The following is a 13,434-nucleotide window of genomic DNA, read 5'->3' on the forward strand; positions in this document are numbered from 1 at the left end:
TTGCTCATACAGGGCCTTTATTTTTCACCAAACTAACTGAGCACAATAATATGGAATCTCATAGATACAAGTGGGATTTTTATCAGACATAAACCAGAGTAATTCTGGGAAAAGTAGAAGGCAGCAGGAAAAGAGAAAGACCAAACATGAGATGGGAAGACTCCATAAAGGAAGCCATGGGCCTGAGTCTACAGGAGCTGAGTAGGGCTGTTGAGAAGAGGACATTGGGGACATCTCTCATTCATAGGGTCAAAAGGAGTCGGAGCCAACATGACAGCACGTAACAACAAATACCAGAGTAAGTTTTAAGTATAGAAGGGGGTCCAGGAATTTAATACCACATTTGCTGTCTTTAGGTCTGAGTTTCAGTTAGGGTGTTAACGGAGAGTGACAGTATGTTCAGATTTACATATGACATTTATTCTGGTTTGCTAGCACATACAGTAGTTAAAAACAGTAGTAGATATAGTGTTCATGTATATTAGCTTCCTTCAGACATTTTCAAAAAATACATTTGGCTTATTATATGAATAGATTGACCCATTTAACCTAGTTTTGACAGATTAAGGAAAAAGATGATACAGTATGAAAAGCCGATGGAAGTTTTTAATATGTAGAACATTTCAGAATATACACCTCTTCAGTGCTATTAATAGGCAAATCATCAACAACAGTTTTTCAGACTTTGTGCTTCACTCTGGAGAAAAACAAGAGTGTGACATCTTGAGTGTCCTCATTGGGTAATCTAACACCCAGTCATAATATGAACATGAGCTGCGTATCACGTTGAGTTTAGCGTCAATTAAAATTAAAAACGAAATTAGTCGTATAGTCTCTTTCAAAATGTTACCATTCAAAACAAACATCCAAATTGACAAAAGTTTGAATATTTATGACCATAAATCTTTTAACTCTTTGGTTTGGGCTTTTTAAAAAATCCTTTTTTAATTCTTAGTTCTACTCTACTCAAATAGGCTATAACAGAAGAGCTAATAGGTATCGAGTATATTAGTTGCTTTCTTTCAGGGGCTGTTACGGACATTGGTAAATTTTGATTCTAATGAGAACACTGTGTACAGTGGTTGCCCCTTTTAGGTAATACAGCAACCTCAAGGAGAGGAAAGTGAGGGCAGCACCGAAGATTGACATATACAGAGTTTATAGACCAGTGTTCTTCGTACAACGTTTATATTGACATCCAGTTTTATGAATTAAAAACCTTGTATAACTTACTAGTATTACTAGAAAGGAAAGCAGCGTTTTTCAGAGGACTATGTTCCATTTCATCTGTCTCTGATGCCTATTAACCAATAAAACCGTGCTCATTCTGCTGCTGTGGGAAATAAGCAACACGGAAGAGTGATAATGACTTTAGAGCATAACTCAGCCGTCAGGACAGCTAAGGAGAAGGCAGACAGGCCACAAAACTCTGGACCCGGCGCTCCCCCGCGCGCTCCCCGCCCCCGCCCGGAGCGCGTGCCCGCTGCCGGAGGGGCTGGAGGCGGGGCCCCGGGCTCGGGGGCGGGCCTCGCGGGAGCTGCGGAGCCGGCCTGCCAGCACCGCTGGGGTTCTTGGCGACTCCGGGCGCTTGCGCAGGCGCGGTGGGCCGCTAGGAGGGGGCGACAAAGCCGGCGAGTGAGCGGAGCGCTGTCCTGTCGCGGGTTCTGAGCGCTATGAAACCCGGAGAGGAGCGGCCCGTGGAGGGCGGCGTCTGCGCCGTTGTGTCCGAGCTGGAGCTGCTGAAGCTGCGCGCCGCGGAGCGCATCGACGAGGCGGCCGAGCGCCTGGGGGCCCTGAGCCGCGCCATCTGGAGCGAGCCCGAGCTGGCCTACGAGGAGCACCGTGCCCACCGCGCGCTGACGTGCTTCTTCGAGCGCGAGCCCCCGGCCGCCTCGTGGGCGGTGCAGGCGCACTACCAGCTGGCCACGGCCTTCCGCGCCGAGTGGGAGCCGCCGGGGGCCGGGGCGGCGTCGCGCCCGCTGCACCTGGGCTTCCTCTGCGAGTACGACGCGCTGCCCGGCATCGGGCACGCCTGCGGCCACAATCTGATCGCCGAGGTCGGGGCGGCGGCCGCGCTGGGCGTGAAGGGGGCTCTGGAGGGCCTCCGCGGGCCGCCTCCGCCGGTGAAGGTGAGGTGGGGCCCGGGCGCGGGACTCGGTCCCCTGTCCAGCCGGCACCGACCAGGGAAGCAGGACCCGGTGCATCCCGCGCGCCTCTGTCCCCTCCTGCCTCCGGGCAGGTGTCAGGGACCGCGCGGTTCGTCCGGCCCTCGCCTTTGCCAGAAGGCAGAACCCCTGGATAAAAATCAGTAGTTCTCGAGTTGCCCACCTAGCGGCGTTTTGCAGATTTTCGTTTTTTGTTCCCTCGTCTGTAGGTTGTAAACAATTGAGCGGACTCTCCCTTAGGAGAGAATTTAGTACCAAGCCTGGTTTTCATTACGGCTTATTTTTGGTAACAGGGGCAACTGCAATTTGCTGATAAGGTGGTGCGGTCTCTGGAGGAGGTGCTTATTGTTGGGAAATCTACAGCCTTTCTTTTGAGGCGCCAAAGAATCGTTTCTTTTGTGGCAGTCATAGGAGCTTTTGTGATTCGAATCACTGGTATTTGCATAGGAATTCTTCAGTCGTAAGAACTACGAAACCTCTAGAAGTATACAAATAAGGAGAAGGGAATGAGCATTTACTACATGGACGAGTTGATCCTTAATTCTAAATGTCTATTTCACGATTTTAATATCTCGGTTCTGTAAACGGAGAAATGTTTCTATTTGTCATAGGGCAAGTTTAATTTTGTGTTACTCTGTTTTTCCAGATGGTATATTCTTCATTCTGTGAGCTAAGATTCAGTCATCACCATTCAGGTTAAGGGGAAGACTAATGTTTTATTTTAATATTTTTTTTAGCCCACTCTTTCCAATGTCAGTAACCTTTCTCATTTATCCTAACAGTTCCATCTTTTGTGACTTTTTCTCTTTAGCTGACTTCTCTTCTCTGCCTCTGGGGGCCTGATTTTGCATCTGGTTAGGTTTTTGTTTGTTTCGGGTGGGCGGGGGTCCTTTGCCATTGCATGAAGCCCTGAGACATCGAGCTTTAAGCGGGTTTATGAAAGTTTCGCAGAAGTCAGCAAGATTTAACTTGAGAAGTCACCAAATTTAGCGAGTCAAGGGTTAAGATTAAAAAGCAGCTTAATTTATGAGTGTGGGTGCTTGATAACTTCTAAAGAAAGCTAGCCTTGCGAAAATGTACACACTTCTAATTTCTAATGGTAATGCTCAGTTTTAGCCAGATTATCCATCCTATCTGAATATGGAGTTTATGTTGATTCCCTTTGGAAGCCGGGACTTTTTCCAACTTGTTTCATTGTGTTCTTATACCTGATCTTGAAAGTATATTAGTTGTTTATAGATAATTTTTCTTTGCTTTTAAACATTGTTTGAAGAAGTTATGCTTAAATATCAAAGTGAAATGTTTATTCTGTAAAGTTCTCTTTTGTTTAATTAGGTGTTTGGTGACCAATAAATCTGCCTGGTTGAACTGGTGGAATCGAATTAGTAAGTTTGTGTAATAGTTGGCCATTTCTGTCTGTGGTATTAAGATTTATTTAATGCTCTTCATAAAGGATTAGTGAGTTAAGACTTTTTAATGCGGTAGCTCAGTAAGGAATCAGAGTTCGGGCCTGAAGGTCAGGACGTCTCATTCCAGCTCTGCCTGAAGACTTGCTCTGTGACCTGGGGCAGGGCCTTCACTCTCTGCCTCAAGACCACCCCCCTAAAATGGTGATGCAGATCGCCCACCTACCTCACAGGGTTGTTGTGAGGATAACTAATGAGTAACTGGAAAGTTCCTTACCAGTCAAGTGCTTATGAGTAATTATATACACATACTATAAAATTAGTCAAGAAGAAGCTTTAAGAAATAAGTCCTAAAGAACAGTGAGGAGCTTGTATATAGTATTAATCTTTTTTCATCTTTGCCATGAATTATATAAAATTGAGTTAAAGCATTAGGAAACGTTTCCTGTAGTAGCTTTAGTACATGCCTTACACCAAATTGGTATAATCATGTAAATTAAAATTTGTGATTAATTTAGCACCGTAGACTCATGCCGACTACAGCATTAAAATGTCAGAGAACAAAACCTCTCTCTGTAGTTTAAGGACTTTAATGAATGTTGTGAATACATGTGCAAAGGAACCTGTCTGATGTTTTCCTACTAGGATTTGTTGTTGTTTTGCCCTGACACAGGTATTTCCTTCTAGGTAGTTGTCCTGGGAACCCCTGCAGAAGAAGATGGTGGTGGCAAAATTGATTTAATTGAAGCAGGGGCTTTTAAAAATCTTGATGTTGTTTTTATGGCCCATCCATCCCAAGAGAATGCTGCTTACCTACCTGATGCGGCTGAGCATGAGTAAGCAATCAACTTGAAATAAACTTCTTAGTGGAAAACAGACTGTTAGAACACTTTTAGGTCTTCACTGGAGACTAAAAGCCCATATTTATACTTTTAAGGTAAATTGAAAGATAATGTTGTAATGTCTTACTTGATTTCCGTTGAATGACATATTTGGTAAGCCTCTTCTAATTGAGATTTTAGATGGTCTTCATAACTGGACTATATTAAAATCTTTAAAAATCTTTAAAATCTATTGAGTGTTTGCACTTTGGCCTCAGGGGTGAAAACCTTAGAGATTAGAAATGCCTGCTGCAGGCAGGCTTCCCAGCCCAGTAGCCTTCTAGGACTTACGGTTCGGCTCCTTGGCCTTGACCCTGCAGTTAGCCCAGCTGACCTCAGGCCATTTCTTATGTCTAGTTTCTTAGATTTTTCACTGGCCATCCTTGAAGATGTAAAAGAGAACAAGAACAAAAAGTAAATTTTAAAAAAATTGCTAAAATCCTAAAACTCTTTAACAATAAAAAAAGGTAAAGCATTCTGTCCCTATTGACCCCCTTTTCCACATCCAGTCTCTTCTCTAGAGGTATAGATCCTTCCAGGACTTCTTGGATATATTTATAGACGTAAGTAGGTACATGTATCAATTAAATTTTCAAGGAGGATTCCTCCTGGAAGTAGTCTACTAAATATATTGTTGGCCTGGCTCTTGCTTTTTAAAATTAAACAATATGTTGTGAAAATCATTCCCTATCAGTTCGTTTAAAATAATGCTTTTTAAGTGTAAAATAGTAATACTGATACAAAACAACCATTAACACTTCTTTTCAGGTTTGTTGTGCTTTAATGGTACGTAGATTGAACCCTGGAAGAAATGGTGCTAGAGCTGTTTTCATAAAGAACATGCTTTCCCATTTTATAATATTTATCACCAGTTTTGTTAAAATTCCAGTTTCAAAGTGATAGTGATACTGTATATATCAAGGAAATAACAAGTATCCTAAAATCTTAAAAATGTATTTGGATGCTTTTACTTGTCTTTATTTTGCTAACAGAATGTTTGGCATCCGTCAAGAAATGTGAGCATTCCAAGGACTCCTGAGTCCAGCTCATTTAAAAAAATAAGTCTAGATTGGCTTTTTAATAATTTAAATGTGGGTACTATTAATCAGTTAGGCTTCAAAAATGTTATCTAAGCAAGTCATCTTTAGAAATAAGTATTTAATGTGCAATTCTTTCTCGAAACCTTACTGTTTTTCATTATGTCTGAGTAGTTAGATTAAGGTATTAGTGACACAGGTATTTTGGAACATAAATAAAATATTGGTGAGGAGCAACTGACTTAATGCTAGAGTATCTTATAATATTGTGAGTATAATTTTCAGAGGTTGTTTTAACCCGTTTTAAATGTCACTTCCCCAGGCTGGCCTGGTGGCACAGCACTTAAGTTCACGTACTCCACTTCCTTGGCATGGGGTTCACTGATTTGGATCCTGGACACGGACGTATGTGCTACTTATCAAGCCATGCTGTGGCAGGTGTCCCACATATAAAATAGAGGAAGATGGGCATGGATGTTAACTTAGGGCCAGTCTTCCTCAGGAAAAAAAAAAATAGAGGTGTCTTGGCAGTGGATGTTAGGTCAGGGCTAACCTTCCTTAAAAAAGAAAATACATAGTTAGATGTCACCTCCTTTCTGTCTTTCCTTGACCTTCCTCCTCCCTTAAGACAGAATCATCTGAGTTTTTGCAGACTTTTGGTACAGAACTACCACAATGTGGTACAGAAGGAGACAGCAGCCATCTTTTTTGTAATTTCAGCACCTAATACAGTATTACATGTTGGCTTGAATTGAATTGTGAACAAATTTAATTTGTACAGGAGATCGATTGAGCAAAGTTCTCTTTTTCTCTCTTTTTTTGGAATACCTTCTTTGTGTCAGTCACTATATTGCATAGTAATAAACTATAAGGTACATAAATTGCTATATTGTTACTGCAAATGATTTGCAAATAAAAATTCCAGCAGCGTGAATGAATTTTGAATAATAGTTGTCATTCTGATTACTTGGATTTTTCTTACTTTAGTGGTGTTGAAGAAAGTAATTCCAAATGATGTTTTATTTTTTAGTGTGACTGTGAAATACTATGGAAAAGCGTCTCATGCTGCTGCTTATCCCTGGGAAGGAGTGAACGCATTGGATGCTGCTGTTCTCGCCTACAACAATCTGTCTGTGTTAAGACAGCAACTGAAACCAACCTGGAGAGCTCACGGTAGGAATGTCAAATACCTTGTATAATAGATGATGCTGAATATGTTTCAGTGCAATATTTGATTTAAAAATAATTTGGAAACATTTTATGTACTTCATAATGAGTATTCTGAGAATTTTAAACATTTTCGGAAATTCATGTGATAGAGTACTAGGATGTTTGTCTATGTGGGTAAGAAGACAGTTCAGATTATTTATACATAAATGGGATGGTCATTCTGAGTATTAGAAAGAATGGTTTTATGTAAGGACCTACATTCTTTCTGTGGGTATTTGAAAGTGGGAACTTGATTTTCCAGTTACGCTCATTGTCTCTTAATGATAACAAAATTTTACCATTTCCTCAATTTTAAAAAAACCATCTTTTTAAACTATGTGTATCACCTTAATATAAATACAATAATAAAGTACTGTCTTGAAGGTACAAATTAATTTTTTTAGTTTAGTTTCTTATGATTTGGGAAATTATTATACTTTAATATCTGTTCTTTACCTGGTTTTGCTATAGCCTGAAATTAATTTGTAATTGCACTTTTACCAATTTCCCAGCTTAGTTTCTTTAAAAAGAATAAACAGGAATATGTAAAAATATTATTTTTTTAAGGCAGGTCATACTAAAAAATTAGATTTTGCTTATCTATTTTAGTTATTCCTTTGCGTGGATAAATCTTCCTTCTCAGTGTAGTTCCAAATAAATGCATTTGTTTTGACAGTCGATAGTACTGAGTGATCTTTGACCTGCATTGGTTTCTTGTTGGCATGAATATTATTTTCCCAGAGCCAAATGTCATTTAAAATATTCATGGGATTCTTGAGGTATGAGGGTAATTATAGAACCTAGTACCATTGGGTTTTTTTTTTTCTTTTCCTGTGTCAAAAATTTATCAAAATGTATAACCGTAATAAAGGCTACTGAAATAAAAGTCTTTTCTAGAAGGCTTAAGATAGGTATAAAAGGTTCTGACAGTTTCTTTATAGTGAGGAATCATAATTTCTTAACATTATGTAGATTCCTTAGAATAAAGTATACATATAGGCAATTATTTATTTTTGCTATTGGCCAGAAAATACCACCCTGTGTATAGCAACTTTTGTTGTACGACACTTCAGAATCTTTGGTGTATCTGTGAAGCTAAGTAGTTTAAATTATTTTTCTTTATGGACATATTGGCTGAAAAACTATGGGTGTATTTAAGGTTAAAGAAATGGTCTCCAGGCTCCAAACTCAATTCCAGTAATTTGGTTCTTTTTATAGGTATAATAAAAAATGGTGGTGTAAAACCTAATATCATTCCCTCTTATTCGGAATTAATCTATTACTTCCGTGCACCCTCAATGAAAGAACTTCGAGTTTTGACCAAAAAGGCAGAAGAGTGCTTCAGAGCTGCGGCCTTGGCCACCGGGTGCACGGTAAGAACTTTTGAGAGTTAATCTAAGTTTTAATCAGAGGTATACACGTGGGCTGGGGTGGTGAGTATTAAGTAGATGAGAACCTAACTTGCCTCTTTTTCATTTGGTGATCTTGCCCTGGGGGGAACCTGTAGTCCAGTTGGAGAGACAAGCTCTGGATCCGGGCCTCTCTGCCTCACTGATTCTGTAACTTTTGGAAACGTTATTTAATATCTCTGGGCCTCCATTTTCTCTTGACAGATGGAGATGATAATATAATCTATTTTAGGTTTCTTGTGAGAATTAAATGAAACAGGATTTCTGAGAGTTATAGGGCCTAGCCCTCGTACATACTCCTTACTTTCCTTCTGCCCTCATTAGCCTGGAGATGCGTGATTTATTCAGATGGTAGCAGTGATTCTCAGACCGTATGTGTTCAGTGTCCAAGGAGTAAGAAATTAAGCATTCGTCTCTTATTTATTTGTGATTATAAACATAAATACTTTAAATATTTGGAAGATAAATACATAAACTATTATCATTAACTAATGTCCCAGGGTATAATATTCCCTAAGATAAAGTTCATAGTTATTGAATTTAAATCTATATTTTAAATAGTCTTTTAATAATATATATATATTTTTACCTTTTATTATTTTATTGAGGTCACATTGGTTTACAACATTATGTAAATTTCATTGTACATCATTATATTTCGACTTCTGTATAGACTGCATTGTGTTCACCACCAAAAGTCTAGTTTCCGTCCATCACCTTACACATGTGCCCCTTTACCCCTTACCTCCCCCTACTCGCTTCCCTTCTGGTAACCACCAGTCTGTTCTCCTTGATGATCTGTGTGTTTATCTTCCACCTATGAGTGAAATCATACGGTATGTGTCTTTCTCTTATTTGTGTTTGTCTGACTTGTTTTGCTTTAGCATAATACTCTCAAGGTCTATCCATATTATTGCAAATGGCATGATTTTGTCTTTTTTGTGGTAGAGTAGTATTTCATTTGATATGTATACCACGTCTTTATCCATTTTTCTGTTGATGAGCGCTTGGATTGTTTCCGTATCTTGGCTGTTGTGAGTAAGACTGCAGTGAACACAGGGCTGTATATATATTTTCAATTAGAGTTTTCATGATCTTTGGATAAATACCTAGAAATGAAATAACTGGATCATGTATTTTTAATTTTTTGAGAACTCTCCTTACTGTTTTCCATAGTGACTGCCCAGTTTACATTTCCACCAGCAGTGCATGAGGGTTCCCTTTTCTCCACATCCTCTCCAACACTTCTTATTTCTTGTCCTTTTAATAATAGCCATTCTGACAGGTGTGAGGTGATATTTCCTTGTAGTTTTGATTTGCATTTCCCTAATAATTAATGATGTTGAACATCTTTTCATGTGCCTGTTTGCCATCTGTATGTCGTCTTTGGAAAAATGTCTGTTCATATCCTCTGCCCATTTTTTTGATCAGGTTGTTCATTATTTGTTATTGAGTTGTATGAGTTCTTTATATATTTTGGAGTTTAACCCCTTATTCGATATATGATTTGCAAAAATTTTCTCCCCATTGGTGGGTTGTCTTTTTATTTTGTTGATGGTTTCCTTTGCCTTGCAGAAGATTTTTAGTTTGATATAGTCTTATTTGTTTATTTTTTCTTTTGTTTCCCTTGCCTGAGGAGATGTGGTATTTAAAAAGATATTACTAAGACTGATGTCAAAGAGTGTACTCCCTATGTTTTCTTCTAGGAGTTTTAAGGTTGCGGGTCTTACATTCAAGTCTTTAATCCATTTTGAGTTAATTTTTGTGTATGGTATAAAATAATGATTTACTTTCATTTTTTCGTATATGGCTGCCTAGTTTTCCCAACACCATTTATTCAAGAGGGTTTCCTTTCTCCAGTGTATGATCTTGGCTCCTTTGTCGCAGATTAACTGTCCATAGATATGTGGTTTTATTCCTGGGCTCTTAATTCTGTTCCACTGATCTGTGTGTCTGTTTTTGTGCCAGTACCATGCTGTTTCGGTTACTATAGCTTTGTAGTATATTTTGAATTCATGTGATGCCTCCAGCTTTGTTCTTTTTTTCTCAGGATTCCTTTGGCTGTTTGGGTTCTTTTGTCATTCCATATAAGTTTTAGGATTCTTTGTTCTATTTCTTTGAAAAATGTCATTGGGCTTCTGATTGGGATTTCATTAAATCTATAGATTGCATTAGGTAATATGGACATTTTAACTATGTTTATTGTTCCAATTCATGAGCACAGAATATCTTTCCATTCTTTATGTCTTTGATTTCTTTCAATACTGTCTTATTTTCAGTGTATAGGTCTTTTATCTCCTTGGTTAAATTTATTCCTAGATATTTTATTCTTTTTGTTGCAATTGTAAATGGGATTGTGTTCTTGCCTTCTCTTTCTGCTAGTTTGTTGTTAGTGTATAGAAATGCGACTGATTTTTGTATGTTGATTGTGTACTCTGCCACTTTACTGAATTCATTATTTCTAATAGTTTTTTGGTAGATTATTTAAGGCTTTGTATATATAAAATCATGTCATCTGCAAATAGTGACAGTTTTACTTCTTCCTTTCCAATTTGGATTCCTTTAATGTCTTTTTGTTGCCTAACCGCTTTGGCTAGGACTTGCACTACTATGTTGAATAAGAGTGGTGACAGTGGGCGTCCTTGTCTTGTTCCTGTTCTTAGGGGGATAGTTTCGGTTTTTCACCATTGAGTATGATGTTGGCTGTGGGTTTGTCATAAATGGGCTTTGTTATGTTGAGGTACTTTCCTTCCATACCCATTTTATTGAGTTTTTATTGTAAATGGATATTGGATCTTGTCAAATGCTTTCTCTGCATCTATTGAGATGATCATGTAATCTTTATTCCTCATTGTGTTAATGTGGTATATTGCATCGATTGATTTGGAGATGTTGAACCATTCCTGCATCCCTAGAATAAATCTCACTTCACTCTGCTGTGTGATCCTTTTAATGTATTGCATTCAATTTGCTAATGTTTTATTGAGGATTTTTGCATCTATGTTCATCAGTGATAGTGACCTGTAATTTTCCTTTTTTGTTTTGTCCTTTTCTGCTTTCAGTATAAGGGTAATGTTGTAACCTTGTAAAATGAATTAGGGAGCATTCCTTCCTAGAAGAGTTTGAGAAAGATAGGTGTTAGGTCTTCTTTGAATGTTTGGTAGAACTCACCGGAGAAGCCATCTGGTCCTGGACTTTTACTTTTTGGGAGATTTTTGATTACTGGTTTAGTCTCTTTACTTGTGACTGGTCTGTTTAGATTCTGTTTCTTCTTGATTCAGTTTTGTGAAATTGTATGATTCTGAGAATTTATCCGTTTCTTCTAGATAACCCAATTTCTTGGCATATGGGTTTCATATAGCTTTTCATAGTATTGTCTTATAATCCTTCTTATTTCTGTGGTGTCCATTGTAATTTCTCCTCTCTCATTTCTGATTTTATTTATTTGAGCCTTCTCTCTTTTTCTTAGTGAGTCTGGCTTAATGGTTTGTCAATTCTGTTTATCTTTTCAAAGAACCAGCTCTTAGTTTCATTGATCCTTTCTGTTGTTTTTTTAGTTTCTATTTCATTTACTTCTCTGATTTTTATTATTTTCTTCCTTCTTCGGACTTTGAGCTTTGTTCTTCTTTTCTAGTTCTTTTAGTATAGTCTTAGATTATTTGGGATTTTTCTTGTTTCTTAGGTAGGTCTGTATTACTATAAACTTCCCTCTTAATACCACTTCTGCTGCATAAGTTTTGGAATATTGTTTTCATTTGTCTCCAGGTATTTTTTGATTTCTCTTTTGATCCAATAGTTGTTCAGTAGCATGTTTTTTAGTCTCCACATATTTGTGACTTTTCAGCTTTCTTCTTGTAGTTGATTTCTAGTTTCATATCATTGTGGTCAGAAGAGATGCTTGATATGATTTCAACCTTCTTAAATTTATTGAGGCTTGTTTTGTTTCCCAGCATATGGTCTGTCTTTGAGAATGTTCCATGTGCACTTGGGAAGAATATCTATTCTGCTGCTTTTGGATGGAATGTTCTATATATATCTATTTAAGGTCCAGCTGGTCTGGTGTTTCATTTAAGGCCATCGTTACCTTGTTTACTTTCTTTCTGGATGATCTATCCATTGATGTAAGTGGGGTGTTAAAGTTCCCTACTATTATTGTGTTGCTGTCATTTTCTCCTTTTAGGTCTGTTAATAGTTACTTTATATACTTTGGGCTCCTATGTTAGGTGCATATATATTGTTAAGTGTTATGTCTTCTTGGTGGAATGTTCTTTTTATCACTATATAATGTCCATCTTTGTCTCCTATTATCTTTTCAACTTGAAGTGTGTTTTGTCTAATATACGTGTGGCAAGACCTGCTTTCTTTTCCTTGCCATTTGCTTGGAGTATTATCTTCCATCCCTTCACTCTGAGCCTTTGTTTGTTTTTAGAGCTAAGATGAGTCTCCTGGAGGCAGCATATTGTTGGGTCTTGTTTTTTAATCCATCCAGCCACTCTGTGTTTTTTGATTGGAGAATTCAATCCGTTTACATTGAGTGATTATTGATATTTGAGGGTTCAATACTACCATTTTATCTTTTTTTTCTGGATACTGCATATTTCCATTGTTTCCTTTTCCTTGTATTTCTGTCTCTCATTTCCGTTTGGTGGTTTTCTGTAATATTTTTCTCAGTTTCCTCTTTATTTATGATTTGTGACTCTGCTCTGATTTTTTGTTTTGTGGTTATCATGAGGTTTGTATAAAAGATCTCATAGATACGATATTCCTTTTTCTGTTGATAGCATCTTATCTCCTTTACCCTATACAGGTTTTGTCTTTTTCTTCTTTCACTTCTGTTTTTGTTATCACAAATTGTCCATTTTTTTTTTTATTGTGAGTTTGTTACCAAATTGAAGTGGTTATAGTTTTTTTTGTTTTTGTTTGTGAGGAAGATTAGTGCAGAGTGAACATCTGTGCCAGTCTTCCTGCATTTTATGTGGGATGCCTTCACAGCATGGCGTGATGAGTGGTGCTAGGTCCGCACCCGGGATGTGAACCTGCGAACCCCAGGCTGCCAAAGTAAAGCGCGCGAACTTAACCACTACGCCCAGGCCAGCCCCTGAAGTGGTTATAGTTATTTTTGATGCTTTCTTTTCCTTTAGCCTTTGTGTTATTATTGTTTGCTAACCTGTTCAGATAGAGAGCTGCAGTTTTCTGATTTAGTCAGTTTGTCACCTTGCTCAAAGCTGTGTAAACGTTTGCCTTTTTTGTTTCAGGTGGGAGAGTTCCTTTCAACATTTCTTGTAAGGCAGGTCTGTGGTGATGAACTCCCTCAGCTTTTGTTTTTC

General features: G+C 38.2%; 2 protein-coding genes across 5 annotated transcripts in view; one reads left to right on the top strand and one right to left on the bottom strand.

Annotated features, from left to right (window-relative positions):
- The window catches only part of SRSF12 (serine and arginine rich splicing factor 12), a 56,244-nt gene extending 54,874 nt beyond the window's left edge, over positions 1 to 1,370 (bottom strand). For all 4 annotated transcript variants that reach the window (XM_070496783.1, XM_070496781.1, XM_070496779.1 and 1 more), the window contains exon 1: positions 1,234 to 1,370. The gene's annotated coding sequence lies outside the window, so the exon portion shown is untranslated. The remainder of the gene's footprint in view (positions 1 to 1,233) is intronic.
- PM20D2 (peptidase M20 domain containing 2) overlaps positions 8 to 13,434 on the top strand; it is a 28,875-nt gene continuing 15,448 nt past the window's right edge. Inside the window, exons 1-4 of the mRNA XM_014863907.3 lie at positions 8 to 2,129; positions 4,259 to 4,407; positions 6,520 to 6,662; positions 7,917 to 8,071. Coding sequence (XP_014719393.1) covers positions 1,674 to 2,129; positions 4,259 to 4,407; positions 6,520 to 6,662; positions 7,917 to 8,071 — 903 coding nt within the window. The 5' untranslated portion in view covers positions 8 to 1,673. The remainder of the gene's footprint in view (positions 2,130 to 4,258; positions 4,408 to 6,519; positions 6,663 to 7,916; positions 8,072 to 13,434) is intronic.

The sequence above is a fragment of the Equus asinus genome, chromosome 24 (assembly GCF_041296235.1).
Source record: "Equus asinus isolate D_3611 breed Donkey chromosome 24, EquAss-T2T_v2, whole genome shotgun sequence".
NCBI lineage: Eukaryota > Metazoa > Chordata > Mammalia > Perissodactyla > Equidae > Equus > Equus asinus.